Genomic DNA, 19,979 nt, shown 5'->3' with positions numbered 1-19,979 from the left:
ACATAAAACAAATACTAGACAGCAGTGATCTTAATCCAGGAGGAGATTGTCTGTGATGCTGTTAGCGACCAAGAAGAAGCTTGATCTTTCAAGCTAACTTTAGCCACTTAGCTAGCTAATGTTAGCAAGTTAGCAAAACCCAGCTGGACATAAATTATGGAACACCTTACATAATTAGTTAATTTAATAGTTATAAGATATATAACTGGCAAACATTACTAGTGAATTTCATGCAATGTAACTTGATCATCTCACTTAAATTGTGCTGCAGGAGTGACTCACATATCTCCAGTTTTGTTCGTTGTGCTTCACACGTGACTGGCTCAAACAACTGTTTTGGAAAGCTAGTACCGGTAAACTTCATAATGAAAAATAATGAATGAAATCTGCTTTATCTATTGTCGGTGCACAAGTTGACTGCAGGTATTTATTTCAAAAGTACAAATATTCACATTTAAAAAAAAAAATGTATTGACGGTATTGGAAAATCATAAAGTTTTTTTCAAAATACCCCGGGATATAGTATATACTGTACAGTATACCTCCCAACCCTACTCTATACGCATACACTATGTGGTTGGCAGGTTGCCACACCACTGAAAATAAGTCAGTGTCCTAATGTATATGGACAGAGACAATCAGCCTGTTGATATAGGGGATGTATAGGACCCATGTTTAACCATAACTACAAGAATGTCTGAACAATAAAAGGCAATCACTAGTGAATATCATGTCCTTGCTTTTGTGTCACTCTTATTCTTTGTTTATAATCCCCTGATGTTGGCTGTCTATTCTGAACAGAACTGCCTGTCTGCTCCTCTCTCGTCTCCTCTTGATTAGATCAGACCCTGAAGCACCATGCTTCCTTAGAACCAATTCTGCCACAGAATGAAAGTGTTGCAATGCAATTACCAATTCCAATTCCTCTACATTCAATCTGTGTCACGTACAGTACCTCAGGCTCCCTCTGATTTCAGGTAACAACCAAGCATCGAGATTTAGTTCTATGTTTTTAAATAGCTATCTGTTTGTCAGGTTATTACCTTTCCATAGACATTTGCTTAACATGTTGTGTGGTGTTTTTGTTGGGTATATAAACGATGCGTGTGCTTCAATGTGGCAGAAGTCTGTGTGTGTTGTGATTCTGGATGGCCAGACGGCTTGCAACAATGACAAGATGCTGCCACGGGGGAATCGTAAGTGGCTCGTTTTAGCTCGTTTTATCTTGTTCTTGATACCATGTCTTGTTTTGAGGTGTTTTGACTGATGTCACGTCTAGGCTAATATGGAATCAACAAAAAAAAATGTTTAAATATGTTGTCAACAGTCTAAGCCAACCTTGTCTGTTTTGCCCCATAGTTGTACACCCATTGGTTTTGTTGCTAAACAACCAAACCGTCTATACAGGTAATTGAACCCATTTTGATCTAATGGAGAGACAACGCATTCCAATTTGTTGTTGCTATAGCAGCATGTGACGTGTCATCTATGGGACATCGTAGTAGTCTGTGGCTTGAGGTTGACACATAGTGCTCTGGAGTAGATCAATTAAGCATACACAAGTTCCGGATGAGAGCACTTTCATCGTGGAGATTCCCTCTACAGTTATTACTTGTTCAACACACACTGAATCCAGGAAAGACAGGCTGCGTGTGTAAAGCTAGAACAAGACTTAACAGTTGTAAGTGTTACTCCACTTCGCATACTGCCATACTGAAAATCCTCATAGCACCACAGGGCTAACAGAGTTATCACAATCACATGCTAATAGCAGAATTGGGGCGACAGGTAGTCTGGCGGTTAGAGCGTTGGGCCAGTAACCAAAAGGTTGTTGGTTCAATTACCAAAGGTGAAAAATGGATTGACGTGCCATTGAGCAAGGCACTTAACCCTAATTTACTCCAGGGGTGCTGTACTACTATGGCTGGCCCTGTAAAACAACATATTTCACTGCAGCTATCTGGTGTTTGTTTTTCTTGATGGGGTGTTCTGGTGCCCTTTTGCCTTTTTTCTGCCTCTGCCTTTCTGCCTTTTTTCCATGACACAGATTGAAATACGGTGAGAGCTAAATGCAGAGCTACAGAGTAGTACACCGTTTCCTTTCACTCTTGTCAGGGCAAGGAGAGGAACACCAGACCAGCCAACATACCTGGGTTTAAAGACTATTTGAAATCATTTCAAATATTGTGTCTGTGCTCGATTGAGCTTGCCTGACTTAATGGACTAATACAATTGTCCTAAAATGACAAACTGGCACTCCAGGCAAGGTAGCGCAAATGCTTTAAGTATTTGAAATATTTTGAAAAGTATTTGAACCCAGGTCTGGCAGAAAGTCAACAGATATAGAAGAAAAGTGGGCTCTGGGCCCTGTCTGTCTGTCAGATACAGGGAGGAAAGAAATGACTAAAGCTGTTGCACACACACACGCACGGACACACACACAGACAAACACACACACACACAGACAAACACACACACGCACGCACACACAGACAAACACACACACGAACACACGCACGCACACACACATACAGACAAACACACACACACACACACAGACAAACACACACACGCACGCACACACAGACAAACACACACACACGCACGCACGCACACACACGCACGCACACACAGACAAACACACACACACGCACGCACGCACACACACACACACACACACGCACGCACACACAGACAAACACACACACGCACGCACACACACACAGACAAACACACACACAGTTGGATTTAGGAATAATTCAGCTGTACTAGACCGATAGTTATGAATAGGCCCGATGCACCTGTAGTGGACACACAGTCAGGAATATTTCACTAGGTCCCTTAGAAGCACATGATCAATGACTTGACATGCTTTTATTACTTACTGGAGTGGATGTTATTGTACATTATATTCTATCATTTGTTTGAAAGCTAATGACTGATTGTGCCTCAGCGTCCTTAGTGTCTTGTGACAAATTAAACGTAGCAAGCAGGCTAGCATGCACACAATATTTGGGTGACAAAAATCCAGTTTTGTTATAGTTCAGTCTTCTGTGATGTATATAAAGTGTAATATTGGGATGCAAACTCAAAATTTAAAATATATCTGACATGGTACAGTTGTCTTTTTTTGGACAGGTTTTCAAACAATATCAAGAAAGCTGTAACTTGGGATTTATTTGGATCCTCAAACAAGCCATAAAGGATATGTTTTGCGCTTAAGAATGGGAGAATGGAAAAAGCATGGTAAAGCAATCCATAATGGCATCCAAATATAGCCCTGTATTCCATGTACCACAGCCAACACCAATATTGGACTGGCTCAGGCCCAATGCTGACCAGTGACTGAGATTCTACTTGGTTCTGGGTTGCTAACATCAGTAATAACTATAATGACAATTAATATAAAGAAATACATAATTAGAATATATGCAATTTAGCAGACGCTTTTATCCAAAGTGACTTACAGTCATGCATGCATTCATTTTTATGTATGGGTGTCCCCAGTGGGAATCGTTGCAAGCGCCATGCTCTACCGACTGTGCCACTGTTGTTTTACGTTCTGAACATACCCAGTACCCAGGGTTCACTATTGATTTGGCTCTGACTGGTAGGGTACCCAATTTAGAGCTACTCTAGTTGTTTGTTGGTTTGTCTTCTTCTGTTCATAAGATTCATTCTAAACTCTCAGGTGAAACACATCTGAGCTGAGGTGAGCCTTCAAGGTAAACCCTTTACATTCATGATACTGTTTGTAGCGCCCTTTCAACATGACTTTGAATTCAACCTCTTCACCCTCTTTATGTTGTCTTTATGTTGTCTCTCTCCATGCTGTATTGTATTTCACCTCTGTCACAATGAACTAGATACGTGTAGAACATTGTTATAATAGCAAAATTGTGTCTTCAACATAATATTATAGCTTAAACAGTGAACATTTATGGAGAGTTTCACTGCTTTCAGAACCAATCATGTTTAGTTTTTCAAGTTTAGAAGAGTTGCGTAAGTCATTGTGGTGCCAGTACATATTTTCCACTCTTTGATGTCAAGCGCTGAAGTGAGTTTCTTAGTTCCTTCCCTCCCGGACATCAGGCAGTTGTGTTGAAAGACCCAAAGCAACCTAACCCAATGTCATTTCAAAGGAACAATAGTCTCTCATGACAGACTGTTAACATGTCAAATCAAATAGCTAGCTAGCTAGGGCATGCAAAGTTTGATTCTGCATTCCAAGATTATGTGAACACTTGTTGCATCTTGTTTTGTGACGTGATATCGTGTCAGGTATAGCCTGGACTATGTTCTGTCTGTTACAGTTTGATATAACCTGCGAAATAGTGTCAATTGCTGCGACTATTAGGCCTAGTAGAGTAGTACAGTATCTCTCTAACATCTGCCCCCTTTTTTTTGAAATCGCTTTCCTTTTCCCCCTGCTTTCATCAAGTGTTTCCTCATGCTGAAGACATGATTAGATCCAAGCTGACAGGAAAATGGCTTGAATAGCAGGGTCGGGGAGTAATGTATTACATGTAAAGGATTACAAAAAACAGCAACCCTAATCCGTTACGTTACCAGCAAAAATATTGTAATCAGATTACAGATACTTTTGAAAAACTAGATTACTTCAAGGATTACTTTTAAATTCAGAAAGGATGTTTGCAAAAAAAAATATTTGACACTTCTCTGTTGTCTCAATGACATTCAAATCAGCTTTGAATAAGGTGCAAGTTTAAGATTGTTCCACCTGAGCGACTCTGACCACAAGACAGAGACCACTATGATGACACACAAAAAGTGTTTGATGGACCGCGGGAAAAGAGCAGGAATAGGCTTTTGTAGGCTACAGTCCAAGATATATCTTCCAATGGTGGGACTGCTGTCAGCATCCAAGGATTATCCAACTTGAATCTACGCTTGGAGGTAAGGATGACAGCAGGGGTGTAGTCTACGGTTATATGGATATAACTTATTATTGATATCTAGCGCATTTATGTGAATCACGCTGCTGCTCTCTCATTTGGCTATTTGCACCTTATGTTGTCGTGGATGGCTGTTCACAAATCTAAATGTGTATTTGAACCCAATAATGGTTGAATTCAAGAAGTTTAAGGTGCCTTTCAATCATTATTTTTTAAACCAGTGTACAGCCAGTAAAAATATGCTCTTGCAACAGCTGCATAGTGCGGATCCCAGCCTATGGAATAAAAGTGGGGCTTTTATTGCTCAATCTAATTCATGCTGATAAAAAAATATATATCTATAGGTCTAATGGACGCATGCTCAAACTTATATATATTTATATACAGTTGAATCCTGAAGTTAGCCAAATACATTTAAACTCAGTTTTTCCACAATTGCTGACATTTAATCCTAGTAAAAATTCCCTGTCTTAGATCAGTTAGGATCACCACTTTAATTTAAGAATGTGAACTGTCGGAATAATAGTAGAGAGAATTATTTATTTCAGCTTATATTATTTATTTCAGCTTTCATCACATTCCCAGTGGGTCAGAAGTTAACATACACTCAATTAGCATTTGGTAGCATCGCCTTTATAGTGTTTAACTTGGGTCAAACATTTTGGGTAGCCTTCCACAAGCTTCCTACAATAAGTTGGGTGAATTTTGGCCCATTCCTCTTGACAGAGCTGGTGTAACTGAGTCACGTTTGTAGGCCTCCTTGCTCGCACACGGTTTTTTCAGTTCTGCCCACAAATTTTCTATAGGATTGAGGTCAGGGCTTTGTGATGGCTACTCCAATTCCTTGTCTTTGTTGTCCTTAAGCCATTTTGCTACAACTTTGGAAGTATGCTTGGGGTCATTGTCCATTTGGAAGCGACTAAATTTGAACTTCCTGATTGATGTCTTGAGATGTTGCTTCAATATATCTACATAATTTTCCTGCCTCATGATGCCAACTATTTTGTGAAGTGCACCAGTCGCTCCTGCAGCAAAGCACCCACACAACATGATGCTGCCACCCCCGTGCTTGACGGTTGGGATGGTGTTCTTCGGCTTGCAAGCCTCCCCCTTTATCCTCCAAACATATAAGGATGGTCATTATGGCCAAACAGTTCTATTTTTGTTTCATCAGACCAGAGGACATTTCTCCAAAAGGTACGATCTTTGTCCCCATGTGCAGTTGCAAACCGTTGTCTGGCTTTTTTATGGCGTTTTTGGAGCAGTGTCTTCTTCCTTGCTGAGCGGCCTTTCAGGTTATGTTGATATAGGACTCGTTTTACTGTGGATATAGATACTTTGTGCCTGTTTCCTCCAGCATATTGACAAGGTCCTTTACTGTTGTTCTGGAATTGATTTGCACTTTTCGCACCAAAATACGTTCATCTCTAGGAGACAGAACGCATCTCCTTCCTGAGCGGTATGACGGCTGTGTGGTCCCATGGTGTTTATACTTGCGTACAATTGTTTGTACAGCTGAACGTGGTACCTTCAGGCGTTTGGAAATTGCTCCCAAGGCTGAACCAGACTTGTGGAGGTCTACACTTTTTTTCTGAGTTCTTGGCTGATTTCTTTTGATTCTCACATGATGTCAAGCAAAGAGGCACTGAGTTTGAAGGTAGGCCTTGAAATACATCCACATGTACACCTCCAATAGCACACTCGTGGCATTCTCTCAACCAGCTTCATGAGGTAGTCACCTGGAATGCATTTCTATTAACAGGTGTGCCTTGTTGAAAGTTAATTTCTGGAATTTCTTTCATTCTTAATGTGTTTGGGCAAAACAGTTGTGTTGTGACAATTTAGTATACAGAAGATAGCCCTACTTGGTAAAAGACCAAGCCCATATTATGGCAAGAACAGCTCAAATAAGCAAAGAGAAATCGACAGTCCATCATTTAAGACATGAAGGTCAGGCAATGCAGAACATTTCAAGAACTTTGAACGTTTCAAGTACAGTTGCAAAAACCATCAAGCACTGTGATGAAACTGGGTCTCATGAGGACCGCCACAGGAAAGGAAGACACAGAGATACCTCTGCTGCAGAGGATAAATTCATTAGATTTAACTGCACCTCAGATTGCAGCCCAAATAACTGTTTCACAGAGTTCAAGTAAGACACATCTCAACATCAACTGTTCAGAAAAGACTGCGTGAATCAGGGCTTCATGGTCAAATTGCTGCCAAGAAACCTCTGCTAAAGGACACCAATAAGAAAGAGAGACTTGCGTGGGCCAAGAAACATGAGCAATGGACATTAGGCCGGTGGAAATCTGGTCTGATGAGTCCAAATTGGAGATTTTCGTTTCCAACCGCTGTGTCTTTGTGAGATGCAGAGTAGGTAAATGGATGATCTCCACATGTGTGGTTCCCATCGTGAAGCATGGAGGAGGAGGTGTGGGGGTGCTTTGCTGGTGACAGTGTTAGTGATTTATTTGGGGCGGCAGCGTAGCCTAGTGGTTAGAGCGTTGGACTAGTAACCGGAAGGTTGCGAGTTCAAACCCCCGAGCTGACAAGGTACAAATCTGTCGTTCTGCCCCTGAACAGGCAGTTAACCCACTGTTCCCAGGCCGTCATTGAAAATAAGAATGTGTTCTTAACTGACTTGCCTGGTTAAATAAAGGTTAAAAAAAAAAAAATTTTTTACTTAGAATTCAAAGCATACTTAACCAGCATAGCTACCACAGCATTCTACAGCGATACGCCATCCCATCTGGTTTGCGCTTAGTGGGACTATCATTTGTTTTTCAACAGGACAATGACCCAACACACATCCAGGCTGTGTAAGGTCTATAAGACCAAGAAGGAGGGTGATGGAGTGCTGCATCAGATGACCTGGCCTCCACAATCACCCAACCTCGACCCAAATGAGAAGGTTTGGAATGAGTTGGACCGCAGAGTGAAGGAAAAGCAGCCAACAAGTGTTCAACATATGTGGGAACTCCTTCAAGACTGTTGGAGAAGCATTCCAGGTGAAGCTGGTTGAGAGAATGCCAAGAGTGTGTAAAGCTGTCATCAAGGCAAAGGGGGGATACTTTGAAGAATCTCAAATATTTTTGGGTTACCACATGATTTCATAGGTGTTATTTCATAGTTTTGAGGTCTTCACTAATATTATACAATGTAGAAAATAGTAAAAATAAAGAAAAACCTTGAATGAGTAGGTATGTCCAAACTTTTGACTGGTACTGTATATCCATTGTTTCATGAGAACCAAACATATAAGCTTGTTTTTCTCCAATGTTTACATTTATAATATTTACAAACAAACACTGTATAGCCTCATAACATGGTTAAAACAATAATTCTGAGAGTGGTTACATTTCTCCAGGCCCATACCTCAGTTTTTTACCAAAACAGGGTCAGGGCGACCGTTTTGTTATTGTTTCATTTGTGGATTTGACCTTTAAACAGCTGCATATTATCAATACATCAAAGTGTCACCAACAATAAGGTAAACCATAGGCCTTCAGCAAATTCAGCATATGGCATACATTTTTCACATGTAAATAGCACTTTTCAGTGAATAGTACTATACTTTACGCTACTTCAGTACTCAAAGCATGCCATTCCATGAGCGCAGCATTTATTTTTCATCTCGAATCAACGAGCCCAATCAGTCCACCATGACAACAAAAATTATAAACAACAGTGTAGGGCTAATAAGTCCTTAGTTTTGTTCAGGTAAAACAATTTGACAAATTTATACTTCCATATTTAATTGTATTATTATATGTAGTAGAAAGGAATGGGTTAGAAGAAGCCTACATAACCAACCAATAAAGTAAAATGTAACATCCATGTATTGCCAGTTATGTATTTTTGTCTTCTAATGCCTCTTAAGGGGAAAGTAATCTAAAAGTAACACAATGTAATCAGATTACGTTACTGAGTTTGGGTATTCCAAAAGTTACGTTACTGATTTACAATTTTGGACAGGTAACTGTTTTAAAGGGCACCCACTCATTAGAACACCTCAATATGTGTGGGAAATATTGTTGATTTACTGACTGATGAATTGTTGACAAAGTACGTGTTGTTTATGGCCGCGTTGTTTTCAGTTTGTAGTGTAAAGTTGATTCACTTGAATGACTTACATTTTTTGGCATAATCATTTCTGTTTGTCAAGCTCATTTTGAAAACAGTCAAAATCATATAATCAATCAGTATTTGAGTGACAGACTAGTTGGAACTTTTTTGTGCACTACAATGTATTTGTCAATTATTTTATTTTCCTGAAGTTGAGACTTCTTGTTGGACTGTTGCTTGCTTTTACCCCAAAACCCACATTTCTCTCTCTCTCTCTGTGTGTGTGTGTGCGTGTGAGGGTTGTCTTCCATCAGATGATAGTGTTTGAGTGTTTGTTAGTGTTTGAGTGTTTGTTTCCACCTCCAGGAGGAATGGCCCTCTCAGAGTCCCAAATGGCACCATATTCCCTATATAGTGCGCTACATTTGACCAGGGACCATAGGGCTTTGATCAAATGTATTGCACTATGTAGGGAATAGAGTGCCATTTGGAAACATCCCCAGTGTTGGTGATGTTTATCATCAGTTTCCTCCAGCTGGGTTGGGGTGAGAAAGCGTGCCTCAACTTCACATTCAGTAAGTTAAACAACCATATCTTCTGTTGATTAAAGCACCGCAAGGCCTCCCGCCGCTCTGTGGTCCTCCCTACACACACATATACATACGGACACACACACTCCCAACTCCCTTACTCTACGCTACTTTACTCTACTGTACTGTACTTTACGTTACTTTACTCTACTCTACATTACTTTATTCTACTGTACTTTACACTACTGTACTGTACTTTACGCTACTTTAATGTACTGTACTTTACTCTACTGTACTCTACGTTACTTTATTCTACTGTACTCTACGTTACTTTATACTACTGTACTGTACTCTGCATTGCACCATCCACACATCATCATGGCAAAATAAAAGACATATTGTGATTTAATGACCATGTATTGATGTTTAGCCAGCCCCTCTAACCAGCCTCTATCCATCTTCATTAATTACTATATAAAACATTTGCTTAACAGCTTGTTTAAAAAGATCTGCTCACGCGGGACGCCTTGAAGTTGAGGCAGCAGACCCCAAAACATTCGGTATGTGATGAAGTTGGATGATAAGGGGGCTGCTGCAGGGTTCTAAATCTCTCCTGTTGATGGAACTGTTCTATTGCTCACACACACGCACACACACAGGAGTCCAGAGGTACCTGTTTGTGGTTGTTTTGGGTACTTTTGGGTTCTTTCGATTACCTGTTTGGGATTGTTCCCCTGGTTCTCTCCTCTCTGTCTGAGACTAGGAGAGCAACACTGTGATGTGTCCTCTATGGCCTTTCTCATTGGTCTTTTAGAGAAAGCAGAGAAAGGGAGTAGAGAAAGGGAAAGAGAGAGAGGGCAGGACCAGGGACTAGGGGGACTAGCAGGGACCAGGCAGGACCAGTTGTCTCAGAGCAGCACAGTGCAACGTAAGGAGAGGAGCAGCTGGGGGACAGCCCAGCCTCACACAGAGCTCCCTGCTCCTATCCCCAACCCAGCCCAGCCTGGGCTCACACTTTAAATGGAAGAGTATGTCACGATCAAGAGGAAGCTTCTCCACAGACCCGTCTTCAGGTAAGACAGAAAGAGGAACTGTCCGTCCCCAGGAAACTACTACTACTAGGTCTCTCTACCTACTGTACCTGCCTCTCTTCTGCTTCTCTTTCCTGTGCTGTTCTTGTTGAGGGTGAAGGATCATATCAATCTACTAGTGTGGTCTGTCTACCTATCTGCCTGTCTTATCTGTCTTGCTCCTGCTCCTGTGGAGTGTGAAGGATCATATTAAAGGCTGTTTCACCTGCCTACTCTTTCTGCCTGATGATCCGGACTGTGTCAGTTCCGTTGGCATAACTACACTAGCTATGTTGTTGCAGTAATCATAGTCCTATCTCATGGCTGGATTATAATTCCCAGAGCTCTCTCTCGCTGTTATAGCACACTCTCCAATATCTGTGTGTGTGTGTGTGCGTGTTCTAAGGAGTAGGAAGTGGAGTGTACTAACTACTCCTGTCTGTCTCTGTTGTGGTTCGACGGTCATTAAAAGCAGAACATTGTGGCATGGTTCAATGGCCCTGACGGTTATTAGACGCAGGTTGCTAATAGCTTCTTAGCATGTAAAATGGGGAGGGAGGAAAGGAGGGAGGGAAGGAGAGAGGGCTGGTAAAGAAATGCAGCTGTGTAACAGGTCCCTCTCTCTGCTCTGCTCTTACAGAGTTAGTCAGGGCACATCAATATTTAGCAGCTACTTCGCTTCATGAACTGCTGTTTTAAAGATGTTTTAAAGCACTTGTATCTCAGGGGTAGGAAGTGTTCTCACATTGTTCAGAATTCATCTGTGCTGAGTCTGACATAGTCTGACAAAATGAAGGTACGTGTTTCTCAGGACTATGAGGGGAGGCGTTGTCACATTGTTCAGGAAGGATGCCTCTGCTCTGTCAGTCAGGACTGGGTTTGGAAAAAGCTGTCATTTCCCAAGTCACCTCTATGAATAGATTCCACCATGGAAATTAATATAGACTGTAATCTGAGTGGTATTGTTTTGATTTTTCTTCTTCTCCTTGATCTACTGCGGGCGGTCCAGCAGGGTCCTGTGGGGGTGTCCAGTCCTAGTTTGAGAACATCAGTAATTTCCCAAATACTTCTACGTCATGTATCTGGGTGGTGTTGCCGCTTATGTTTCTTGGATTGTTGAGTCCTGAGCCCATACTGAACTAGTGACCCCATAATATGGAGGGGGACTCTCTTCCTTAAGTCTTGTGGGGCCTGTGGGTTGCTGTGGGGTCTTGTGGAGTACTGGGGTCCCATGGGGTCCCCTGGAGTCCTGTGGGGTCTTGTGGGTCTCATGGAGTCCTGTGGGGTCTTGTGGGTCCTGTGGAGTCTTGTGGGGTTGTCATGTTCCTTAGTCAACCCATGGTGCCCTAATCCTCTGCTAGCCCCCCGAGCACTTTCCAGGCTTTGATTATGCTGGGAAGACTGTCTGCATGGGAAGAGTTGTTTTCTGACTCATACACACATACACACACACATATACACACACACATGTTCACACACACTCTCTCTTTGAATCAAGCCATGTCTCTGGACGGGAAATGAGGCACACTATCTTTTGTTTACAGTATTACAACTGAAAAAGAAAAGGAGAGGAGCAGACTCTAGGAGCTCAGATACAATAATTGAATAACCAACGTTTCGACAGACGAGCTGTCTTTATTAGGGTATAATGACAAACACTGCTGGTCACTAGTTTATATACTTTGAAAGGACACACACAGGTGTCTGTAATCATGGCCGGGAGTGGCTTGATTTCATTGGTTGATTTACAGATATAAATAGAACATGTAAAAAGCATGAATGAATAACATACAGTCATAGATACAATTTGGCTACATAGGCATATACATATTTTACAATGGATAGTAATAACAAGAATGGCTTCAGATCAAAGTCTACATTGACACTGAAGGGAGCAAGAGAGAGGGGGTCTTTAAATTAAACATCTAGGCAGCCTCTCGTTTTAACAATACATTGTCAAGATCACCCCCTCTCCTAGACAGGATGTTGTTTTACCCACATCATTCTTACCACAAGAACAAGTTATAAGATAAATAACTGCCTTAGTAGAGCACATGATAACACCTTTGATTGGGATCTGTTTCCCTGTTTGAGGGTGTTTGTGAAGGATCTACATTTGTAAGTGCCTTTGCATTGAGCACAGCCATTACAATTGCAGTTTCCATCCGGTAGAGGCGCAAATAGGTATTTTGGTGTGGTAAATCAGAGTTTACCAATTGATCGGAGATTTCTGCCAAGTGAGTATAGTACAGTTTAACAACTGACATCCGAGGCTGCACTTCCCAGTGGATAGACAGGAAGAGTATAGGGACTAGAGGGGCAACATGACATCTGTACTGGATCATCATGGCTGAATATGTATGTATCCCAAATGGCACCCTATTCCCTATATAATGCACTAACTTTGACCAGAGACCATAAAAGTAGTGCACCATAAAGGGAGTAGGGTGCCATATGGGACTCAGATGAATGAATAGCATGATGTTTACTGTGAGACGAGAGGGACCAAACAAACATGTTGGTCAGGACACACACACACACACACACACACACACACCAACCAAACAGCAGTGACCCTTTGTGACTGCATCCTGGGACTAAAGGTGTGTAGGGTTCAGAGCCACAGAAAACAGTCCAGGAGATCGACACTATCTCAAACACCAAGGTAGATAAGCTTGACCAAGATCATATTAAAACTATTTTCTCAGCACAATTCACAAAATGAGAGAAAACAATAGAGTATTTTTTGGCAGGTCTTCAAATCACCCTTTGCTGCAAAACAACATTGATCATTTTATTGAATTAAGTTTGTTATTAGTTCCTTAATTTAGCCAGGGACAGAGTTGAGACTGATATCATTCTTTGGAGATTTGAAAGACAAAGAGCGAATAGTTTCCCCTCTGTGGTTAGAAAAGTTCAGTTAAGGCTCCACTTGAGATGATCATGGTTTATGCCTGTGCTAAACCTAGCACACATGAAGCACATTTTGCTCTGCTATTGTATAACAGAAAACAGCTGTCTGGTTTCCCCTTGTCGTCAGGCCTTGTGTATCATCTGGGTTGGAAATAAAGTACCAAAGTATATAACAACGCCAACTTCTGACCTACTTCTGCAGCCAGCTGTAACTTCTTGTTACTCGGCTGTGGCTGTGGAATTGCGAGCCAAATATGATCTACATAAATGTACTTCCCTGTCCATCTCAAATGGCTACAGTCTGACCATCACAGTTAGGAGATCTGTCACGCGTGTGTGTGTGTGTGTGTGCGCGCGGGTCTAGTGTTAGGATATAATTCACCTCAGCTGTCAGGAAAATGGCTGGCAAACAGTTAAATGACCTCTCTCCATCTCCATCAAAGATGACTACAGAGGGTTTTGAGCTGAGAGAGAGAGGCCTCTGACTTTCCCCAGAGAGAGCATTATCTGTTTTTCATATGGCCGTGTGTGTGTGTGTGTGTGTGTCAACTCTGAAACCACTGACCCCATGGCCTGCTTTTCAATTTACAGTACAGCCAGCACCCCTCAGAATAGTCATCTGCTATAATGGGATTATGGGGAACTGCTGTTTGTGTGTGTGGGTGTTTGACGTGCCAGGATTTACAGTGTACTTTGCAGTAGGTTATCCTTCATGTAATGAGAGTTTATGGAGTCTTAGCCCTCCCATTACAAATAGAACAAAACAGAAAAGGAGGTTGATAACACAGAGGTGAGGGAGGGCTGGAGGGAGGAAGGGGAGGGAGGGGGAGAACAGGATGATAACAGAGAGATGAGGGAGACTGATTTATCATGTATCACCCAGGAGACTGGTGTAATTACCCTCTAGTCACACCGACTGAACCAGAGGTGGAACCAGGGATGGTGAGACTATGGAACCTCTGTTGGTCCTGTGAGAAACTGAAATCTCTGTTGACTTGTGGGATGAGATGTCCAACAGAGATACTGGTCAGAGTGTAGGATTTTGTCTCTGTCTGTTGTGCCAAACTAGGATTAGAACAGACGTGAGATCCATTTAGGGACCACCCAAGAGGCCAGTTTACAATTCAGAATAAACCAGAAGCGTGTTATATGGGTGATATTATCTCAAATAAAGTTATGAAAAATGTGGCAAGCCAGAGAAAATACCTTTTTGTTCAGTTATAACTGCCTGGTCTCATTAGAATGTCAAAATAGTGACATTTAACTATTCTAGCTTTATGTCACATAATAGATGCTCCCTCCTCTCTCCATCGCCTCTGACCGTTCTACCTCCATTCTCCTGCCTCCATTCTCCTGCCTTAACTCCCATACTTTTTGACATTGTTCAATTTGTTATATCTAATCTTATTAACTTCAATGTGTTTATTGTATGTGTAGCCTATGTGTTACTGTAATTCAGTCTTTTAGTTGACATAGTAGCCAACAAGGTGAAAAGATTGTCGGTGTGACCTTGAGCAAGGCACTTAACCCTAATTTACTCCAGGGGTGCTGTACTACTATGGCTGACCCTGTAAAACAACACATTTCACTGCAGCTATCTGGTGTATGTGACAATTCATTTCCTTTTACTTTTTTTTTTAACACATGAAATAAACCATTATCCTCAAACTGACATATTACTTATAACATACTAGTTAGCCTATATGTCACATAGCATGGATAGGGTTAGAGACAGGTTAATGGTTATGGTTTGCAACATATGTCTGCAACATACATCGGATGGAAATAGCTTTTGTCAGCTTGTTTTAAACCCCATTCCTGTGAACATGTTTGAGTTGAACTGTCCCTGTTTCAGTTAGAGTCTGTCTGTCCCTATACTGAAATCTATAGTGCTGTCAAACATATCACTATCAACACCAGATTTCTTTTGTCACAAGGTTTTACCAGAGGTTCCGTGAACATGTTTGAATTGGAGAGACCCAGTGTCAGTTAGGAGGCCTGCAGGTTTGTAGAAAGCAGAAAGTAGGCCCAGGCTCAAACCAGTGTTAACATAACACAACAAGGCCCTGTCCCCACCAAGTGTGTTTATAGGCCAGTGAATGACCGTTTAAAAAAAAAAACTTGAGCGTCTGAATTGGAAAGCCACCAAGAGCGCTGGAACCACTCACTTGTCAGAATGATGGAGCCTTGAATGGTAAACCGGTTGTAAAACTCACCAGCTTACATCGGAGTTTGGTTTGTTTCCCTTACAAAGTGTTATTTAAAAAAAAAAATGTACAGCAAAAACATTCCAAAGTATAATGTACTGTAGGTTGTTTTGAGCACGTTTTTTTCATGGATCAACACATTAAATTACACAGACTAAATTTCTGTTTTGGTAATAGCCTGTATCATACAGGGATGTTATTTTTATTGCCATCAATAGATCCCCTCTGTGAGACCATGTTGTTTGCAATCTGAAAGCATGAGAATTAGTTTATTGAGGAGCCATTAAAGACAACCAGTCAAACACAGTGGTAGTATCCCAAATGACCCCATAAAGTAATGCACTAAATAGGGAATAGGGTGCCATTTGGATTTCTTAGCAACATGAAAAGCATTCTCGTTTAGCCTCTGTGTGCCTGGGGCACCACCAGGGTACAGATCTGTTTATTTGTTGAAATAAATGATGCACAAAACCAGTCTAGTTCACAGTCAGACAACATACTTCAGAGAGTCTGGACTTTTTCTTTTTTCATACATGAAATGTAGTAGCAATCATCCACCGCTGTTTCTTGGAAACGGGTCGTTATCGGGTCATAAAGTAGTCCTGTGGGTGCCATCTTCAGGGGTGAGGAATGTTGGATCAGTCTGTCTGAGAGGTTGGCAGAGCAGGCGGCAGAGAGGAGCAAGGCAGGGTGCTCCAGCTCTATTCCAGGCCTGTCACTGTGCCCTCTGGGGCCCCAGTCTGGGCCCTGGTGACGGCATCAGTCCCTTCCAAGGAGGAGGACACAGTTAACTCATGGGAAAATGCTCTCTTGTAGGTCTGACATGTCCAGTTGGATACAGCTAAAATCAGACATCCCCCTATGCCTTTGTTTGTACTTCTTGGAGGCCCAGCTCAGAAAGAAGTTACTGAAAGCGATACAGTTTCACATAAAGCCTATTTTAATCGGACCCTGGCAAACTTAATTCATTTTCATTCTTTAAAAACCTCACACAGGTCCCTAACACGGAACCCAAACCTGCTGCGCGCGTGTATCGCGCATACATTTATTTTGCCCCCCTACACCAAACGCGATCACGACAGGCAGGTTAAAATATCAAAACAAACTCTGAACCAATGACATTCATTTGTGGAAAGGTCGAAAATCATTAATCATGTATGGCAATTTAGCTAGTTAGCTTGCACTTGCTAGCTAACGTTAATTTGTCCTATTTAGCTAGCTTGCTGTTGCTAGCTAATTTGTCCTGGGATATAAACATTGAGTTGTTATTTTACCTGAAATGCACAAGGACCTCTACTCCGACAATTAATCCACACATAAAATGGCCAACCGAATCGTTTCTAGTTATCTCTCCTCCTTCCAGGCTTTTTCATCGTTTAATTTATATGGTGATTACATCTAAACTTTCATTGTATTACCACAACTACCGGCAAAACAGTGGGTACCTGCTTCTATAAACCAATGAGGAGATGGGAGAGGCAGGACTTTCAGCGCGATCTGCGTCAGAAATAGGAATGAGTTCTATTTTAGCCCTTGGTGTCGCAGACGCTCGTTGGCACAATAATTGAATAACATGGATTTCTAAATTTAATTTGCGACGCTCGTGCACGCGATGTGTCCGGTCTGGTCAGCATGTAAGGGTCCTCTTACAGTATGTACTGTAGTCTATATAGTTCTATGACGAATATACTCTAAATATGTATTATGGTTATTTCACAGTAACAGGATAATATATGTCAACACATGAAGTTAGTTTCTCATTATATTGAGCTCTGAGTTGAAGTCCTGGAAAGCCAAGATAAGGCTATTGTTGTGTCCCTAATAAATGGAACCCTATTCCCTACATAAGTGCACTACTTTTGACCAGTGCCATAGGACTGTGGTCAAATGTTGTGCACTGTGTAGGGAATAGGGTGTAATTTGGGATGCATCCTGCAGCAGTAGGATCTTAATTTGATCCCGTTTGCTACAGGAAATGTGAATTATTATGTGCATTATAATTGATGGGCATTTTTTGTAGGGGTTGATACATTTTACATGTTAGGGCAAATCAAGTCTGACATTTTAAAGTGGAAATTACAAACTTTAGAAGCCTTTTTAAACCTTGAAAATACTACAAGTTTGCATGTCCAGCTGTACAGGAAAATTCTCATCAACAAAATAGTTATCAAATTAAGATCCTACATGTGTATGTGAGTGTTTAAAACATTATTACTGTACAACATCATCTGAGAGTTGTCCAGATGTCTTGGGTTTTCTACTTGACCAAATTGTCAAACAAAGTTTCCAAGAGCTCATGTGAACTCAGATAAGCAACCCAGTTGTTGAGAAAGATATGGCACGTGCTTATACAACTGAACTTGTTGTAACATGTTTGACCTGTCTTTAGTCCCTTTACCATTGTAAAGTCCATGTTTTTTCTATTTCTTAAGAAATATCTCAATACTGCTACCTTTGTGGCTGTTTCAACTATTAACATACTGCCACTTTATTCAGAATCTTTTATCATATGCTAACCTATACTGAAACATACTGAAATCACATGAAAAAAGTCATTTTCGCTTGCTTCCAAAGACAAGGTTGTATTATTGTGACCCAGATAGATCCACCAATCAGGGCCACTATTTATATTTATCTGCTGTGTGATTGGTCTAATCCAGGGTGTGTGTGAGATGGAAGACATCAGGCCAGTGCTGTGGGGAGTGACAGAGGAAAAGGTCATATGATTGATAAACCTAGGCTGGAAACACTGTGGGGGAGTAGCCCTGTTGTTATTCCCCCACCCACTACACATGAACTATTCCCATGGTTTCAGTGGTTTCAAACTGTAGTCGAAACGCTGTGTCTGTGACAATATTCACAAAGAGTTTCAGAGTAGGTGTGCTGATCTAGGATCAGTTTAGCCTTTTAGATCATAATACATATGATTATATAGACAGGGGGGACCTGCCCTAGCACTCCGACTCTGAGACACTTTTTGAAATCAGACCCTGGTCTGTGGAAACCTGTTGCTACTGAATGTGTGATAAGTGAGTTGGAGAGACAGTTGTTTTGAGGGACTGTTGCCAACTCTCACCCTGGCTGCATCTCACTCTCATCCAAAGTGCACCAGATACTATATCAGGCTAAATGCAACAGTAGATGTAATATCACAGGCAGTTGACAATGTGGAAGAGACGGCTGTCTACAGCTTGATTATGCAAGGCAAATGTTTACTTTCTGCATCCTCATTAGTCATGTATTGAAATATTTTGATATTACAGACCACTATTAGGTGCAACATGTGTCACTATTTACGGTCACGTCAATGTAGGCTGAGTTCACCATGTTTGAGCCGCTCCTAGGCGTTTGTCTTGTTGTAGCTTACAGAACAAACCAATGCTGGGGGTGGCAATTTGCCAATAGTAGTCAGTCAGATTTTCAATTAACACTGAGCACAATATAATACACAGGAGGCTGGTGAGGGGAGGACGGATCATAATAATGTCTGGAATGGAGTGAATGGAATGGTATCAGCACTAGGAAACCATGTGTTTGATATGTCAATGCCATTTCATTTACTCCATTCCAGCCATTTCTATGAGCCTGTCCTCTCCAATTAAGTTGCCGCCTGTGATAGAATAGTATAGACTTGGCACTTTGCTCACTCATTTTGACTGGCAGAGCGGTATCCTGCTGTGTTTCCCCTCTGAAGACAAAAGAAGGAAAGACTAGAGAGAAGGAAGAAAAATGACTAGATAAGGAAAACAAGCCCACAGTAAAGGCCCAATAAAGTCCCAGGCTTATCAGTCTCTCTACTACATACATTCTGCTCACTTCGCAAATGGCTTTCTCCTGCTCACTTTGCATGCAGATGCATTGGTTGTTTTCCGTACTGTATTGTGTGTGTGTGTGTGTGTGTTTTCTGTATTGTATCCTGGCTTTCAGTCAGTTGATCCTGTTGTTTTGACAGCTTGGGTTTAGGATTATGTGTTCATATAAAACCACATGTCAATAACACTTCAATACTTCTGAATCCTCCTCTGTTACAGATTTTCACATAATAACACCTCAGATTGAAAACAGATGCTCCTCTTATGGTCTTGCCTTGCAGCAGGGATCTTACAGTAGGTTTGCATCCCAAATGGCACCCCCTATCCCCTATATAGTACACTACAGGCCCTCTGGTCAAAAGTAGTGCACTATATGGGGAATAGGGGGCTATTTGGGACACATCCCAAGTCATTTTGCTGAGGGTTGGTTGGGCGTCTGGTGTTTGGTGATAGTCTGTGTGCC

At 41.5% G+C, this 19,979-nt stretch overlaps 1 protein-coding gene and 1 long non-coding RNA gene across 4 annotated transcripts in view; one reads left to right on the top strand and one right to left on the bottom strand.

Annotated features, from left to right (window-relative positions):
* Positions 1-19,979, top strand: part of LOC115111433 (dual specificity calcium/calmodulin-dependent 3',5'-cyclic nucleotide phosphodiesterase 1A-like) — an 80,930-nt gene that overhangs the window by 33,785 nt on the left and 27,166 nt on the right. The window contains exon 1 of one of the 3 annotated variants that reach the window (XM_029637481.2): positions 10,384-10,587. The exons of the other annotated variants lie outside the window; for them this stretch is intronic. Within the exon in view, the coding sequence (XP_029493341.1) occupies positions 10,535-10,587 (53 nt within the window). The 5' untranslated portion in view covers positions 10,384-10,534. Of the gene's footprint in view, positions 1-10,383; positions 10,588-19,979 lie in introns of those variants that run through there. 3 annotated transcript variants of the gene reach the window in all.
* On the bottom strand, positions 16,180-17,225 carry LOC115111452 (uncharacterized). Its single transcript, XR_003860804.2, has 2 exons — positions 16,979-17,225; positions 16,180-16,470 (listed from the first exon to the last, which is right to left on the bottom strand). It is a non-coding gene; the product is annotated as an uncharacterized LOC115111452 (long non-coding RNA).

The sequence above is a fragment of the Oncorhynchus nerka genome, linkage group LG3 (genome assembly GCF_034236695.1).
Source record: "Oncorhynchus nerka isolate Pitt River linkage group LG3, Oner_Uvic_2.0, whole genome shotgun sequence".
Classification (NCBI taxonomy): domain Eukaryota; kingdom Metazoa; phylum Chordata; class Actinopteri; order Salmoniformes; family Salmonidae; genus Oncorhynchus; species Oncorhynchus nerka.
The sequence above is the reverse complement of the archived record's forward strand: the minus strand, read 5'-3'. Positions and strand labels throughout refer to the sequence as shown.